This window comes from Hirundo rustica, chromosome 12, assembly GCF_015227805.2.
Source record: "Hirundo rustica isolate bHirRus1 chromosome 12, bHirRus1.pri.v3, whole genome shotgun sequence".
Classification (NCBI taxonomy): Eukaryota; Metazoa; Chordata; class Aves; order Passeriformes; family Hirundinidae; genus Hirundo; species Hirundo rustica.
In genome coordinates, this window is record NC_053461.1 from 17594593 (window position 1) to 17609805 (window position 15213).

The 15213-nt window shown below is 42.3% G+C and overlaps 1 protein-coding gene across 3 annotated transcripts in view; it reads right to left on the minus strand.

Annotated features, from left to right (window-relative positions):
- PDZRN3 (PDZ domain containing ring finger 3) overlaps nucleotides 1-15213 on the minus strand; it is a 131209-nt gene that overhangs the window by 10381 nt on the left and 105615 nt on the right. For all 3 annotated transcript variants that reach the window (XM_040075885.2, XM_058422168.1, XM_040075886.2), the window contains 2 exons: nucleotides 5399-5652; nucleotides 1924-2011 (listed from right to left, as the gene is read on the minus strand). In XM_040075885.2, coding sequence (XP_039931819.1) covers nucleotides 1924-2011; nucleotides 5399-5652 — 342 coding nt within the window. The remainder of the gene's footprint in view (nucleotides 1-1923; nucleotides 2012-5398; nucleotides 5653-15213) is intronic.

Here is a 15213-nt window from a genome sequence, read left to right on the forward strand (position 1 = left end):
GCATCTCAGCAGTACTGCCAGCATAAATTCCTTCCTATGGATATTTACATTGGAGGTTTGTTGCGAACTTGGCTATTTCACCTTTTTTGTCTTGTTTGCTTGTTACAAATCACTAACCAGTCAGTTATAGACCATAAAAGTTCAGATGAGGAGCTTCTGATTTAAATTCAAAGCACATTTTATAGACATAGAAACCCAGAAGGCTGACTTGATGGCTTTCTTACTTTCGACATTCCTGCTGCAGTCAATGAAACAGTGCCTTTGTGGTCTTTTAAAACATATCTATCAAAAGGCAAACAAAAAAGCAACCAGCCAGTTGAGTCCCTGTTAGCACTTTGACCTTACCATTGATCATAGTCTTTACAATTTGAACAGGAATCTTTAGTGGTTTTTACGAAATACTATTAGGCTACAGAGGCTTTCCTAATGTTCATCTGCCTGTGTTACTGAGCTGATCACCTTCTGCCATCAAGTACTATATCAATGTCAAAATTATTAATGTTGTGGTTTAAGGCATATTAAGGTTTGGCTACTGGAGTGCGTGTGTTTAAACTCTTTCCAGCTCAACTGGTTGACCTTCTAATGGAAGCATTATAATTTATGCACAATATTAGATTTCCTAAAAAGTAGATTTTGGAAAGATGCTGGCAGAAAACGCCAATTTGTTCTACATTTTCCTTTGAGACTGAATTCTATATTGTATTTGTTTTTATTTAAGAGAGAAAAAAAAGAAAAAAAAAGACCTTTGCTTGAAAAGTAAGGCCTTGAAGTCTGCTAAGTAGCATTTGTTTTACTGGCACTTTGAATTTATCCTGCCTTTGATTTACGTTTGTATACAGAGATTAATTGCTACCAGATCTGCAGAATTTGAGAACAGCTTGCAAACTTTTTATGGGGTTTTAGTCCTTGATCCTGCAAACACTTTTATAGAAGGAAACAACCTGGTGCTTATAGAACAGCTGAACTCTGCTCCCACTGAAGCTGTTGATAAATTTACACTGATTTCAGCAGAGCTTCAGGCAGGTCAGCACTGCTCGCTTTGACAAATAGGAGTTAGAGGAGCAGGATCTAAGAAATCAAGCCAGCTAAGGGTAGAAAATATTCTATTACTGATGAGCTTGGATGGATCAGCTGGGTCAGGTATTGCTGGAAGTATTTAGAACTACTGGGATACTTTGCTACTGTTTATTACAAATAATTAAACACACTTCACGGGGTCAGTACTGCTTAAGTATTTGCAGAACCCCACAATTTCTGTGCTGCACCTTGAATGGCTGGGAGTAGGTTATGAAATATATTAAGCAGGTTAAATAAATTTATTCAAATTAGAAATGAGAAAACTCAAGATGAACTTTTGATGGAATATAGAAGCACTAAAACCAAAAGTGAGTTTTAAAGATTTGGCAGGGAAAAGAGCTTGCATACCTCATGACTGGTTCAACTTTTATTATCTGTAATTTCATAAGTATACGTATGTCACTTAAGTAATGAAAAAGGGAGGAATAGCTTAGTATAGTGACAAATCTATCCTGGCCTTGACTTGTAAACTTAACATACTTCAAAATTATATGATCAAGAACATCTGTTTCTCAGCCAGGAAATATTTAAGGGAAACTCACACATTTTTATTGTGGTTATGTGGAACAGGTTCTACCACTCAGCAGAGCCTTTCTGATTTTTAGATAGCCTAAATCAGCACACTTACACAGAATTTAATTAAAGGAATCAATGACTTCATTATTTATGTTAATTCATTACCTGAAGATCGTCAGTGCCTGGCTCACAGTTCAATGGAGTGATAAAGGTATCAGCAACTAGTGAACAATGTTATCACGAATATCTGCTTTGAAAAGTCTTTTTGCTTTGCACAATTCAAAGACCTTGAGGTGCACATGGAAATGAAATAGTGAAAAGATGATGTACCTCTAATTCCAACTCATCCCGGTCCATTTCTTGATGAATTCCTCCCATGTAGTCATTTGGGTCGTAGTATTCATGCACGGATGGATGGCTGGAAAAAAAGGGCATTTTTTAGGACAGTGCTCAGGACTTTAGTGGAACTTGTTAATGCATCCCAAGCTTGTAGGGGAGATGATGGACTAACCCCCACACTGAGGAGCTGCATGTGGTTAATTCTGTAAGCTACACCACTTACCCCAGTAAGTGTTTTAAATGAAAATTCCATGTGTTGGAGGAGGACAGCCTGCTGCTTTTTGCTGCTTGAGCTCTCCCACACTCCCAACTGCCTTTACTTTGGAAGTTGTAAGCAGTGTAATGCTCTTGTGATCACTGTTTTCTGTGCGGGATTGTTTTATCTGCAGTGAAAGTAAACTCCCTTTAATTCTCTGTTAACTAGATACACGTCTGAGGCTATTTATGTAACAGCATCTGCTAATTGGCTGGGATAGTCAAGTTGTTAGAGGCAGGCGAGATTAATCTGAGTGGGCTTGGGAGAAGTGAGAGGAAACACCAGGAAAAAATAACTCTGCTTTCACATGGTGGGTGCCAGCACACCCAGAGAGCTGAGTGTGGCCCTCGCATGAGAAGGGAACACCAACACCCCCAGCTCAGAGGAAGGGAAGCATCATGTATTCCTCAGGTGATTCAGCAGCTGGGATCTGTTTAATGATTAAGGAACAATATGAAGTTGAAAGGGCTAAGCTGGAATAATGCAGGCATGTTGCATCCTAAATCATAGAGTGGTAAAATCATGGAACAGTTTGGGATGGAAGGCACCTCAAGGAGAATCTCATTCCAGCCCTGCCATGGGCAGGGACACCTTCCACTAGTCCAGGTTGCTCCAACCTGACCTTGGATGCTTCCAGGGATGGGGCAGCCACAGCTTCTCTGGGCAACCTGTGCCAGGGTCTCACCACCCTCACAGGGAAGAATTTTTTCCTAAATGATTCATCAGGAATTAATCTTTGCCATTTTCCAAGTGTAACTGGTTTGGCAGTTGGCAAGTCAGCCGTACTAAAAGCCCCGACTGCAGATGAGGTTAGGAGGTGCAGTGTCGAGGCCCTAGGAATAATCATGTCCTCTCCACAGGCTCCAAGCCCAGTTTGTTCACTGCAAGCTCAAAGCTTTTGTCAAGTATTTCCACTAAATCGTGCTGCTATGCTCGATTTTTCAACGGGCTGGGAATAGGTGCTGGAATATTGGCTGGAACCATCCTTCAAGTACCAGCAGAGAGAGTCATGAGAGGAACAGACACTGCACATGGAACGGTCCTGGCTCAATGTGTGAGAGTTAATGTGCTGTGAAAGTCGCTCAGGGGCAGTGCAGGATCAGTGCCTGCTTGCAGCCAAAGCCTGTTTCCCAGGAGTGCTGGCAGGGATGTCTGGAGAGGTGCACAGGGAGGGTGGGAGCACACCACTCCTGCCCCTCGCCGTGTGCAGGATCACCTCAAGACCAGGAACTGCCGTGGCCTGACCACATCAGTCTCTCACACAGAGCAACTGAGAGGGTCAGAATCCTTTTTCCATTCCCTGTTCCCTGTGGAGATGCGTGGCAGGATGACAGGCAATCTGCAGGGGCTCCTTGGGGAGCTGTTTTCCTCTCCAACAGCATGTGAGGGCGGGGGGTGTGTGCGCCAGGAGATAATTGTCATTTGTATTTGTAAGTACAAAAGCATCAAATTACCATTAACAATAATTAAAATTTGATTCTAAAACATCCATGACAACACTGGTAAGTAATTTTAGTCCCAGAAAATAACTTATTCGAGTAACAGCGCTGCAGGGTTATAATAAAGTAATTAATACACTGGAACAGAATGTAGCAGCTCTTAGCATTACACAATTTATGGCAGCCATAAAAAATAAAGTTAAAACATAAGCAACCCAAAGAGGCAGTGAGAGGAATTACAAAATGCAATAACTTTATCCATCAAATGCCAGCAAAAAAAATGAGTTTTATGAGGCCATGTTGTGACTCAGTGGCATTACTCATGTGAATAATGTCTTGCTAGTACGTAGGAAAAACAAAAATGCTGTGAGTTATGGCTCAGTGGCGGATGAATCCTGGCTACTTCTGGGAGTATGTGTTTACCAGCAAGTGAGGTGAGGTTGTGAACCCCTTCTAACATGCCATGTTCACAGAATCATAGAATCATTAGGTTGGAAGAGACCTCCAAGATCATCGACTCCAACCCAGCCCTAACACCTCAACTAAACTAAACCCGCTGCCACATTCAGTCTTTTTTTAAACACATCCAGGGATGGTGACTCCACCACCTCGCTGGGCAGACCATTCCAGTACTTTATTATTCTTTCAGTGAAAAACTGAATATGCAACCTGTATTCCCCTTGGGGCAGCTTGAGGCTGTGTCCTCTCATTCTGTCAGTTTCTGCCTGGAGAAAGAGACCAACCCCAGCTGATCCAGGCACATTTCAGGGAGTTGCAGAGAGTGATCAGGTCACCCCTGAGTCTCCTTTTCTCCAGGATAAACAACCCCAGCTCCCTCAGCCGTTCCTCACAGGGTTTGTGTACCCAGCCCTTCACCAGCCTTGTTGCCTTCCTCTGGACACGCTCAAGCGTCTCAACATCCTTCCTAAACTGAGGGGACAGAGCTGGACACAGCACTCAATGTCCATCCTAAACTGAGGGGACAGAGCTGGACACAGCACTCAATGTCCATCCCAAACTGAGTTCCCAGAGCTGGACACAGCACTCAATGTCCATCCTAAACTGAGGGGACAGAGCTGGACACAGCACTCAATGTCCATCCCGAACTGAGGGGACAGAGCTGGACACAGCACTCAATGTCCATCCTGAACTGAGGGGACAGAGCTGGACACAGCACTCAATGTCCATCCCAAACTGAGGGGACAGAGCTGGACACAGCACTCAATGTCCATCCTGAACTGAGGGGACAGAGCTGGACACAGCACTCAATGTCCATCCTAAACTGAGTTCCCAGAGCTGGACACAGCACTCAATGTCCATCCTGAACTGAGGGGACAGAGCTGGACACAGCACTCAATGTCCATCCTGAACTGAGGGGACAGAGCTGGACACAGCACTCAATGTCCAACCTGAACTGAGGGGACAGAGCTGGACACAGCACTCAATGTCCATCCTGAACTGAGGGGACAGAGCTGGACACAGCACTCAATGTCCATCCTGAACTGAGGGGACAGAGCTGGACACAGCACTCAATGTCCAACCTGAACTGAGGGGACAGAGCTGGACACAGCACTCAATGTCCAACCTGAACTGAGGGGACAGAGCTGGACACAGCACTCCAGCTGTGGCCTCAGCAGTGTCCAGTACAGGTGAAGAATGACCTCCCTGTTCCTGCCGGCCACACCATCCCTGATGCAGGCCAGGATGCCGTTGGCCTTCCTGGCCGCCAGGGAACACAAGGATTTCTGAGGCTCAGAAAAGCATCACTCACTCCTCAGGCAGCAGGTAGGAGTCCAGCACGGGGACAGGAGGTGTGGGCGAGCCCATCTTGCTGAGGGCCATGATGTGCTCGAAGGTGATGTCGGTCTGCGTGCCCACATCCACCAGCTGCGGCTCGTGGGCCGCGCCGAAGGCCTTGGCGCGCGGGGCCCTCCTCAGCACCTGCACCACGATGGGCTCCTTGGCTGTTTTGAACGCTTCCACCGCCTGCTCGTGGGTGGCTTTGGATAAATCCTTCCCATTGACCTGCGGGGAGAAAGCAGAAAAGCCGTCAGTGACCCAAGCCTCAGCTTGCAGCCGTCCCAAGGCGTGTGCAGCCAGCGCCAGGAACGATCCCCGCAATCTCGCCCATCTCTCATCTTCCCTTTTCACTGCCGTAACTTTACAAATCCTCTGCTCTGCCGTTGCTTTTGATAGACTTCACTGGGCTCGCTCTTTGAGGTGAAGTGCAAACTCGCACCCCGTTTGTTTCTTGCAGGTTAGAAATCCCTCAGCCCTTGTTCAAACACAACAAGTTATTGATTCTCCTGTAGTTTCTCCCAGCTTTGGTTTGTTCTTTAGACTCTTCACCTCTTTGCTGAACAAAATCAAAACTACAGAACTATGCGTTTGTGTCTGATAAACAATTTTTCAGATGAAACATGACAGTGGTACTCAGTCACTGCAATAAAAAAATCCATTTTGGAGCAGTAGATAGAAATAACAGGAGACCACGCCAGACCATGGAACTGGGGGGCTGAGAAGAGAATTCACATACTGCACTAAGTACACACTGTAATGTTTGGTCACATTAAAGTAAGTGGGGAACCTGAATGAGAACATTACTCAGCACAATAACTGAATTTAGCCTCTACTTAACATGTTGCCCAGGGCAAAAAAGCTGGCTGATATCAAGAGGGTTAACTTGAGTGCAGAATAGATTGAAAAGGCTAAATTCCTGCTGAATTACCTTGTGCAGCTAACACTTCTTCCCCCCACATGTCATCTTAGGTTTGCCTTAGAGAGGTGATGACACCAGGATTTTTGTGAAGCCAGCTGAGAGGGGAAGGTGTTAGCATGACATTTACATCACACAAACGCTTGCACTGTGCACGATTGGTCCCGGTAATGTAAAGTTTGGCCCGGTCAAATTAAATATCATTAACTCGCCCAATTGAGCAGATTGCTTTAAAACAGTTTGTACAGCTGTAAAATTAGGTTCAGCGTAATGTTTTCTCTGGAAAAAGGAAATGCTGATTATGGTTTGAGTTTTAGTATTTGATGCAAATTAAACGCCGTACATTTTACTGAGCACATCCTAAATTTTTTTTTTTTTTTTTTTTAATTTTTATTTTCTCAGTACAACTAAACCCAACAAGCAATCAAAATAAAAGAAACTAAATTGCCATGTATAACGTTTTTCGGAAACGTGCTCAGAATAAGTCTTGAGCAGGAAACTATGAAGATCCTTTCTCCATCTTTATAGGAAAATCTGGTAAAATCCTGCTGAGGACACTCTTCCAGTTCATTCCCAAATGCTGTAATGAACCTGGTAACAGTTTAGTACAGGTCTGGATTTTAATTTAGGTTCCTTAGGACACTTTTATTTCTGCAAATCCATGGACTGGCATCCTCTTTGTGCTCTCCTATGCAATTGTTACATAAATAATCATAACTTCAAGGACAGGTTGATGTCATGCAGGGAACAGGCGGTAGTAGCTGGACTGTGTCATAAATTGTTACTACAGGAATTATTTCCAAGCAGCTTCCTGACTATCCTGTCTGCAAGCTGATAATGCCACAAAAAAGAAAAGGTGCTGCACAGCCAGGAAGAAGGACACGGGACCAGATTTTAGAACCGGGGTGATGAGCCAGCTAAATTTTAATCTAAACCCTCTCCCGCTGCAGAGGGACCTTGTGTAGAAAAGGTTTGTGACTTTCTGGCATTCAGCTTTCAGTTGGTAAATTGATGACTCTACAAGCAGAACTAGATTTGATGTGTATACAATTTTAAAGTATGGGTTTGATAAGATGGCAATGATTACAGTGAAATGAAAGCATAAGTCACTAGACTGCTATTACTATGAGTTTCTTAACCCACTTCAACCATGTGCTTGGGGATTTTGTCTTTAAAAGTTAATATTTCTATGAGCTGTTGCAGCACCCACATCATGTTAGGCAAACAGTCCTCTGGACAGCAGCTGTCCACATGATGAATGGTTTTGGGGTCAGTCTGTGGATCCCTTACAAGAGCCTGGTTCCTAAACCCCAGCTGAGTGGAATCCTTTTAGCTCTGCAGGGTCCTGCTCTGATCAGCACTGTGGTGGATGCTGATCTATGAGACGTGCTCAGAACTGCCCTAGCAAATGATGAAAGAATATGCAGTGATGCAAAAATATGCTTAAAAGTGCTTTACAGCAGGGAATTACATTTCTGAATCGGGTTCCTAAAACACCTGCAGTAAGTGCCATAATATGTGGTAAATACTGAGCAGTGAATAGTTGGTAATTACATTTTTTTTAAGCATTTCCCATCTCAGCACACCAATAATACCATTTTCCATTAAAGGGAAATGAGGATGGCAGTGCTAAATATCTGGATTATAAAAAGCAGTAATTCCCCAGTCTGCTTATGCATAACAGAGATAAATTGCTTTTTAGTCTAGAAAAAGGAGCAGGTATTGGTGTTTTATTCTTAGTAGCACAAAAAATGATGCAGAAGAGAAATATACTGGGATGATCTCAATGGCCTGATTTCTGGTGTGTGTGTAAGAGTCAGTACTTGTGGCTAATCCTAAATCTAGCAAATAGGCGATACTAATACGCTTAGTTTCTATCGGGGAAAAATTGTTACAATTGACAAATAATTATTCCCAGTGCTTAAAAGCCAATAAATACATAATAAATAAAACAAATAAATCTATACAGCTTAGCCTTGTTAAAAAAAAGGGGCTTTATATTCCTAGACTTTTTTCCTAATGCTGCTGAATTGTGCTCAGCAATTTTTTTCCTTATAAACAGTTACATCTGAAATAACACAGGAAAAAAAAAAAAAAATCCATGCACATGAACGGTTCAGAAGACTGCCAAAAACGACAAATATGCATAATTTCTGAGGAACACGCCATGTGACAGAGACAATGGGATCTTTCATGGCACAAAAGATGGATAAATTAACTTGTCTGAAAGGGTGAAATGTTTAGCTTTTGGACCTTCTTAGCACTGGAAATATACTGAATATGGAGAGAGCTGTAGATAAAGTGCAGTGACTGGAGTTAAACCGTGCTGAATGGACTTGGATGAAATTTGTGGTGCAGCCAGATAATGGGTTTAGCTACTGCATGAGGCAGGGACACAGATATTCTGTTTTAGGAGCAGACAATAAATAAGGAAGGGATGATTAAATTAATATATATATATTAATAGAAGCTATGCAATGATAATGAAATAGAATAGCATTTACAGTATTTTTATAGTATGTACTGTATGTTCTTCTGCACTAAAGTAGGCTGGAGAGAGGACCAAGAAATCTATAGAGGCAGCAGAAAATCTATAGATAAAGATGGCATAAACTTGTCTGGGAGGCCTGTGTCTCCTGGAAGGTTTAATACTTGGAATGAAAATAAAATAGTCACTTGAGCTTGATTTGATGCTCACTGGAGTCAAGGGGTGTTTCGCTTTTGCAATGCCTCAGCTCAGGATCTGACTGGGAGAGGACATTAATAGCAAATCAAGAAGTTATGAAGCCCAGTGTTGCCACCAGCATTCCATGGCCAAACTGAGATAATGGAAAGGAAAATGCTGCCATGGTCAATTAAGGTAGAAGTGATGTGTATTTGTAATTGAGAAAAAGAGAGATGCCCAAAGGCACAACAGGGGAAGCCATGGCACAGATCCAAAGGGGTGATCCCAGCAAACAAACAGAAGGAAACAATGTCTTAAACTCTCATTTTGATCATGGAGCTCTCATTAATTCCTATACCCAAGAAGTAAACGGTCAGAAAAATAAACAGGAAATAATGAAAAGGAGAATGAAAAAAATCTAATATGCTGTATCTGGCCACAAATGGAAGAAGCAGAACTTCACGGAGGAACCCTAAACATCAGGAATTGCTGAGGAACATCCCATGACAGCTTAGGAGTGTGAATGCAGCAAATATGTGGGTATAGTTTGAGATTTGACTCCTAAGAGCCATGAAAAAGGCTGGAGTGCTGCCTCGGAGATAAAAGGGCAAAAACCAGCAGAAGGATCTTGGGGGATGTGGGGTTGGTAAGACCCAAGTGCCTTCCTTAGTTTGTTTCCAAATCTCTCTCAATTGGTAGCTACATATTAAGTAGAAAAAAAAAAAAAAAACAAAAAACAAAAAAACAGTGTTAATTTGTGATCAATGATGTTCTCAACAAGGAGAAAAGTAAAAAAATATAGAAGAAAAAACCAGGAAAACTCCTCACATCTCTTCAGGCTTGTGAAGAATTTGCTCTACCTCACTAGATGGCTTTCCATATAATTTTCCAGTGCTGCGAGTGTGTAAGGGATTGGATATACAATGGCTTCTCTCTGCTGGAGCTGTTCAAGGCATTTGGCACCCTCCTGTTGAAATCTCCTTCTTCTGTTAATTCCGGATATGTCACAGTGAAACACCTTTTGCAAGGACAGACTTTCTCACGTTTTTATATTTATATATGCGCTTTTACTTTAACAACTATTCTCCAGAGAGGTTTGGGATCCTCCAGCGATTCCTGAGCCAAGTGCCACTGTTTAGATGCTAATTTCCTGAGGTCAGAATTGGCACAGGGTCCAGAGGCTGGAACTTTCCAGCCTTCACACTGTGAGGACAAGGCTGGGCCTCCTGGGCAAGGCAATGGGGATTTGCAGCCAAGGCTGGGATGACAGAATTGTTCTCTGTTACTAGAAAACACATTCTTATTTTTGTTTGAGGTATGAGGCAGGTTCTGCTGTTAGATAAATGTAATTTTACCAATAGCTGCTGTTTAATTATTGAGCAAGCTAAGCGATTTACATGTTTTATTCCTCTGGGTGGGAAGAGAAGGCTAATTAATTGCCACTTTTTAATGGCACACATAAATTAGAGGCCTTCAGGTGTATCAAAATACAACACTTGTTTACAAGTGGACAAAATTTCCTCCTGGTTGCCACCAGTTCTGATTTTCTTTTCCTTCTGATGCAGTGCTCATGGAAACTCCAGTAGTGGAGATTTATCTTTTCCTGTGAGGGCACAATTAACACATCTGGGTTCTCGCACAGGGATGTTCCTGGAGCTGATTCCCAGTTTCCCACTTGCAGCCACAGCAGGAGCACACCCAGGAGGGGACATTGGGACAGGGCTGTGACAGGAAAAGGCTGGAAGAAGAAAAAGTGGGGCGAGGATGCTCAGGGAATGGAGGAGTTGAGCACTCAGGCATGAGCAAACATCACCTGCAGTGGTACAGATGAAGCGACCTTAGGCACTGGTGGAATTAGTTACTGAAAGGTTGAGAAAGCCACAAAATCCCTGTGCAGAACAGTTTAGTTACAATTATTTTGTATTTTATTTTTGCAGCAATAGCGTGTAATGTTGTGTTCGAGATGTTGGGAGCACACAGAAGAAACCAGACGGGTTTCAGTAAATTATTCTTTTCCATTAATTTAGACTGATTTCTGTGGGTTTAATGCCACGGATGATAAACATTTGTATGCATTGTACAGCTTGTTGGCTCTTCTGTGCCTCACAAATGTCACAGAGAAAAAAACTTTTTTGCCTAAGAATGAGTAAGCAGCTTTTCTTTGTAGAAATTCATGCAAATCCTTGGGAAGTGCACTATAAAATGCTAGTTCTGTTAGACTACAGACGTCTATGCTCCATTTAAAATGCTTTTTATGGTCTGATTCACTTCTTTAGCAAGTTCTTAAAGGAGTCTGCATTCTAAGAAAAAGCAGCACAACTTTAAAGATTTTTACAGAAGCGAGAGCAGCAAAAAGCCTATTTTATAACTCCCCTTTTCCTCAGGAACTGGAGGAAAAAAGGTTCAAAATATAGGTTAATTCTTCTTGCAGCTCCATCTAATCCCTCTTTTATTTCCCTCATATGTACAGTCTCCCTCTTTTTCCAAACCCCAGAATTATATTGTTTAGTAATAGACTGTTTCCATGTGTGAGCATTTCCCTTCTGCCTTGCGAGCCATCCATGACAAAACAGTTCAGACCGAGGAAAAATTCTTTTCCTTAAGAGCACAGAATACATTTGTTCTCCAAACCGTTAACTTGCAAATGGAAAATCTTGGGAGAAAGACCCTGGAAATAAAGGAATTTTTTATTTTGCCAGTAATTAGCACATTTACGTATTACCAAGGCAGTGCCAGGACTGTCTGTGGCATACTAAGATGCTCTTGGTTTGGTTCTCAGGCTCTGCTCCTGTGGATCGCTCCTCAAAATAAAACCACAGGGAATTTTATCACTTGCTTTAATGAAAACACGGAGCAATGCTGGGGCTTCTGAGACTCTTGGACTTTCACTAGAAGCAAAGTTTACTTGTTGCCCTTTTTCTCTTAAGCATGCATTAATCATGTTAAATGGCTTTACATCAGGGCAGGAACGATTTTTTCTTATGTTTAGGTGATCTTTTGTGTATCTTTTCATGGCTTAATAACCCAGGGCCATCTAGAACACAGCCAGAAGTTTACAGGCCTTTCCTTTTAATGCCCCTCTCTGCCATTTCTGCAGCAGAGGGGGCCAATCAATGAGATGTCTGAGTGAGGTACAAATGAGCCATAAATAATCATGAATTACTAATGACTGGGATTCAGCAAGTGTAATTACCCGTTTTCTCACATCCCCTGCTTTGTCCACCTCTAGCACTGCACCTCCAGTGTGGCTCCTTGGGAAATGCTCTTGCCCTTCCCACAAGTGCTTTTCCCAAGAGGCGAAACCTATGTCTATGTGAGCATCTGGTACAGCAAATTACAGATTTTACGAACGACGACTTTCAAAAAGCTGTGTATTCTACATTTATGTTTAAAACAACACACAATAAGAGTGAAAAAATTAAAACCCTTTTAGTTGAGGGTGCAATGTTATGTGGATTCAAGCTGAATTTCAGTAGCATATGAAACAGTTCTTGTACTGAATGAGATCAAAGGTCGCTGTAGAGCAGCACCTTTCTCCCACAGAAAAAGGGAATGGCCAAAGACTAAGATTTGGAGGGACCTTTCCCCTATTACGGCCTTCATGCACCCACAGTTTGGTAAGGCAATATTTAACACCATACCTCAATTAAAATCAGAGTTTTTGTGTACAGACCAGCACTTCAAATAATACTGACACCATTTTAGCAGCATATCAGACGAGGCAAGAACACAGCAAAAACTACCTCTGGAGACCTGCTCCAGGCAAACAGACAAAAGGAATCTTGTACAAATGCAAAATGAAACACAGAACAAGTGTGTGATCTGCCTGAGGTCACAGGAGGGCACAGCACAACGGAAACCTCCCATCCCAGGCACCGTGTTTAGGATCATTCTAATTCCCCACACCCTGTTCCCTCCTTCCTCCCTTCTTCCACAAATGCCTCAGTGCTGCAGGACAGGGAAAGAGCCATTTTGGACAGCTCCAAGGTTCACCTGTGTTGAAGAGGGTTAATGAAGCTGGTTCCAAGGAAAGATGGGAACAACACCCATCTGAGGAAACCCAGTGAGAGATCCCAGTGGGTTTCTCAGTGAGAGGCCTTGCTGCTTCAGCAGCTTTGTCACTTTGGGTCTTTCACAAGCCAAGCTGAAGAAAATGAACCTCAGAAAGGCTCGTGTAGGCAGGAGTCCCACCACTACCACCTCCCTCCACGCTGCCATGGCCATGAGTTCTCACAGTGTGGCAGGGATAAAAATACCTTCATTTTCCTTTGCTTTTGGCTAAATCTGATGGCAGTCACACAGATGGACGGGGTCCGATACAAGATCTTCTGCTGAACTCTGAAGCACCTCAGCCAAATATAAAAACTCTTGTCAGCTGTGATCTTCCAACACAGGAATGATTGCTTTCTCTAAAACACTGTTCGCATTTTCACTTTGCGGGAATGTACAGAATATTGGTTTGAAGTTGCAAAAAACCCTCTTCTAGCTCTTCTATTTGTAGTTTTTGTTATTATTTGGGATAATTTGGATATATTAGTGCCCAGTTCCAATGCCAGTGGACAGCATGTTCAAAAACCTCTGTGTCCCTACCCAGGATTATCCCTGTATGGACACAAGGATGAAACGAGTGCCCTGATTCTGACCCTTCGTGTTTTGGATGGTGGCATCTGGCTTTTTGCCTAAAGATATTCCATATTAATAGGAAGTTTTTCTTCAATCGTCACTGCTTAAACTATTGAGTAGTGTAATATTTAGTGTTTATGTATATTTTGATATGATTTATTCAGCCCCTCTCCTGTTAAATTCCTGACTCATGACCAAGTTCCAGGGGGCTTGGATCTGCTTCCCTTTACCCACCAAATCTCTGCAAGGACCAACCCAAGTGTTCATGTAACTGTAGAGTTGCCCTGTCCCAGTGAAAATGAAGCCTGACCTTTTGTTCCATTATTAATGAATGCAACAAAACACATTTATTGAGTCTGCACTTTTTCATTACTCCATATGTTTCCTTTTTTCCCAGCCCATGTCTGACATGTGACAGTAAAGCACAGAGTGATTGTCCCTGGTTCCTTCTCCCTTGTGACTTCCTCCACCTGCTTCATAACATTAAACAGATGTGTAAGTGTAAAGCATCACAAAACTCATCCCTTCAATCATTCATCATTTAAAAAAAATCCGAATAAATCCATGAGCCTACTGCAAAGATGAAAGGCACTGTAGATTTTAGGAAGATTATGCAGCAGTGAGACATTTCATGTGCAAAGTAGGTCAAATTATGCATTTGTATCACAGGTGACCATTAGGCATTTGTTTATTTTGTATCAGATCTTGTTTATATTCCTTTAACGGCCAAAATATTCCTCTAACTTTACAACAAAGAGTATCTTCCAGAGAAATCCTAACAGAGGCATTGCATTATTCATCATCAAGTGAAGAGGAAAATTTCAATTGCCAGTTTCTGGTAAATGTCTAATTAGGAAAGGGGACTTGTGAGCCACAGACAGGCGCCATGATCATTAAAGGGCAGTTTTCTGAAGATTATGAGTCTCCAGTCTGTCAAGCAGAGTTTTTCTACAGCTGAACTAATTCTGCAGTAGAAAATCCCGTCTAGAACAAAGCCCTCGGAATTAACATCTTGTTTAAGCAAACACATGCCTACTTTGAAGTAAGTGTGATAGGTTCACAACTGTTATTGAGGTCAAGTTTAATGGTAGTGAAGTGACAGAATCGAACTTCAGCGCTAGTTTTAATTTCAGCTGCAGCACAGGCTGCACATACCGAGCACTTGAAGCCATACACTGTATTTCAAGTAGAGCAGTTCCCTATAATTGGCACCACCACTTTGGTCTTAACATGGAAAACCACTGAAATGTAGAGCAACTAATTCTCTGGCTGCCCAATTAAATTTGAGGGTGTGAAAAGCATATGTACAGAGGCAATTATTTCTGTTTTCCAAATCTTACAGTTTTGATTAGATTTTTTTTTTTTTTTTTTTTTGAGCTGAATATTTATTTTGGCAAGCCTCACTTTGGCCCTGCTTTAGGATAACATCATTGCTCAGTAGGTTTAAGTCTAGTTAGACTGTTTCCTTGAATTAGGCTTTCTTACTGATTGATTACTTTGGTCTCATTTTCTCAAGTCTGAACGTGTGAATGGAATTCTGATGGCAAAGGGCCCTGCACTGGTGATTAGCTCAGTGCAGCAG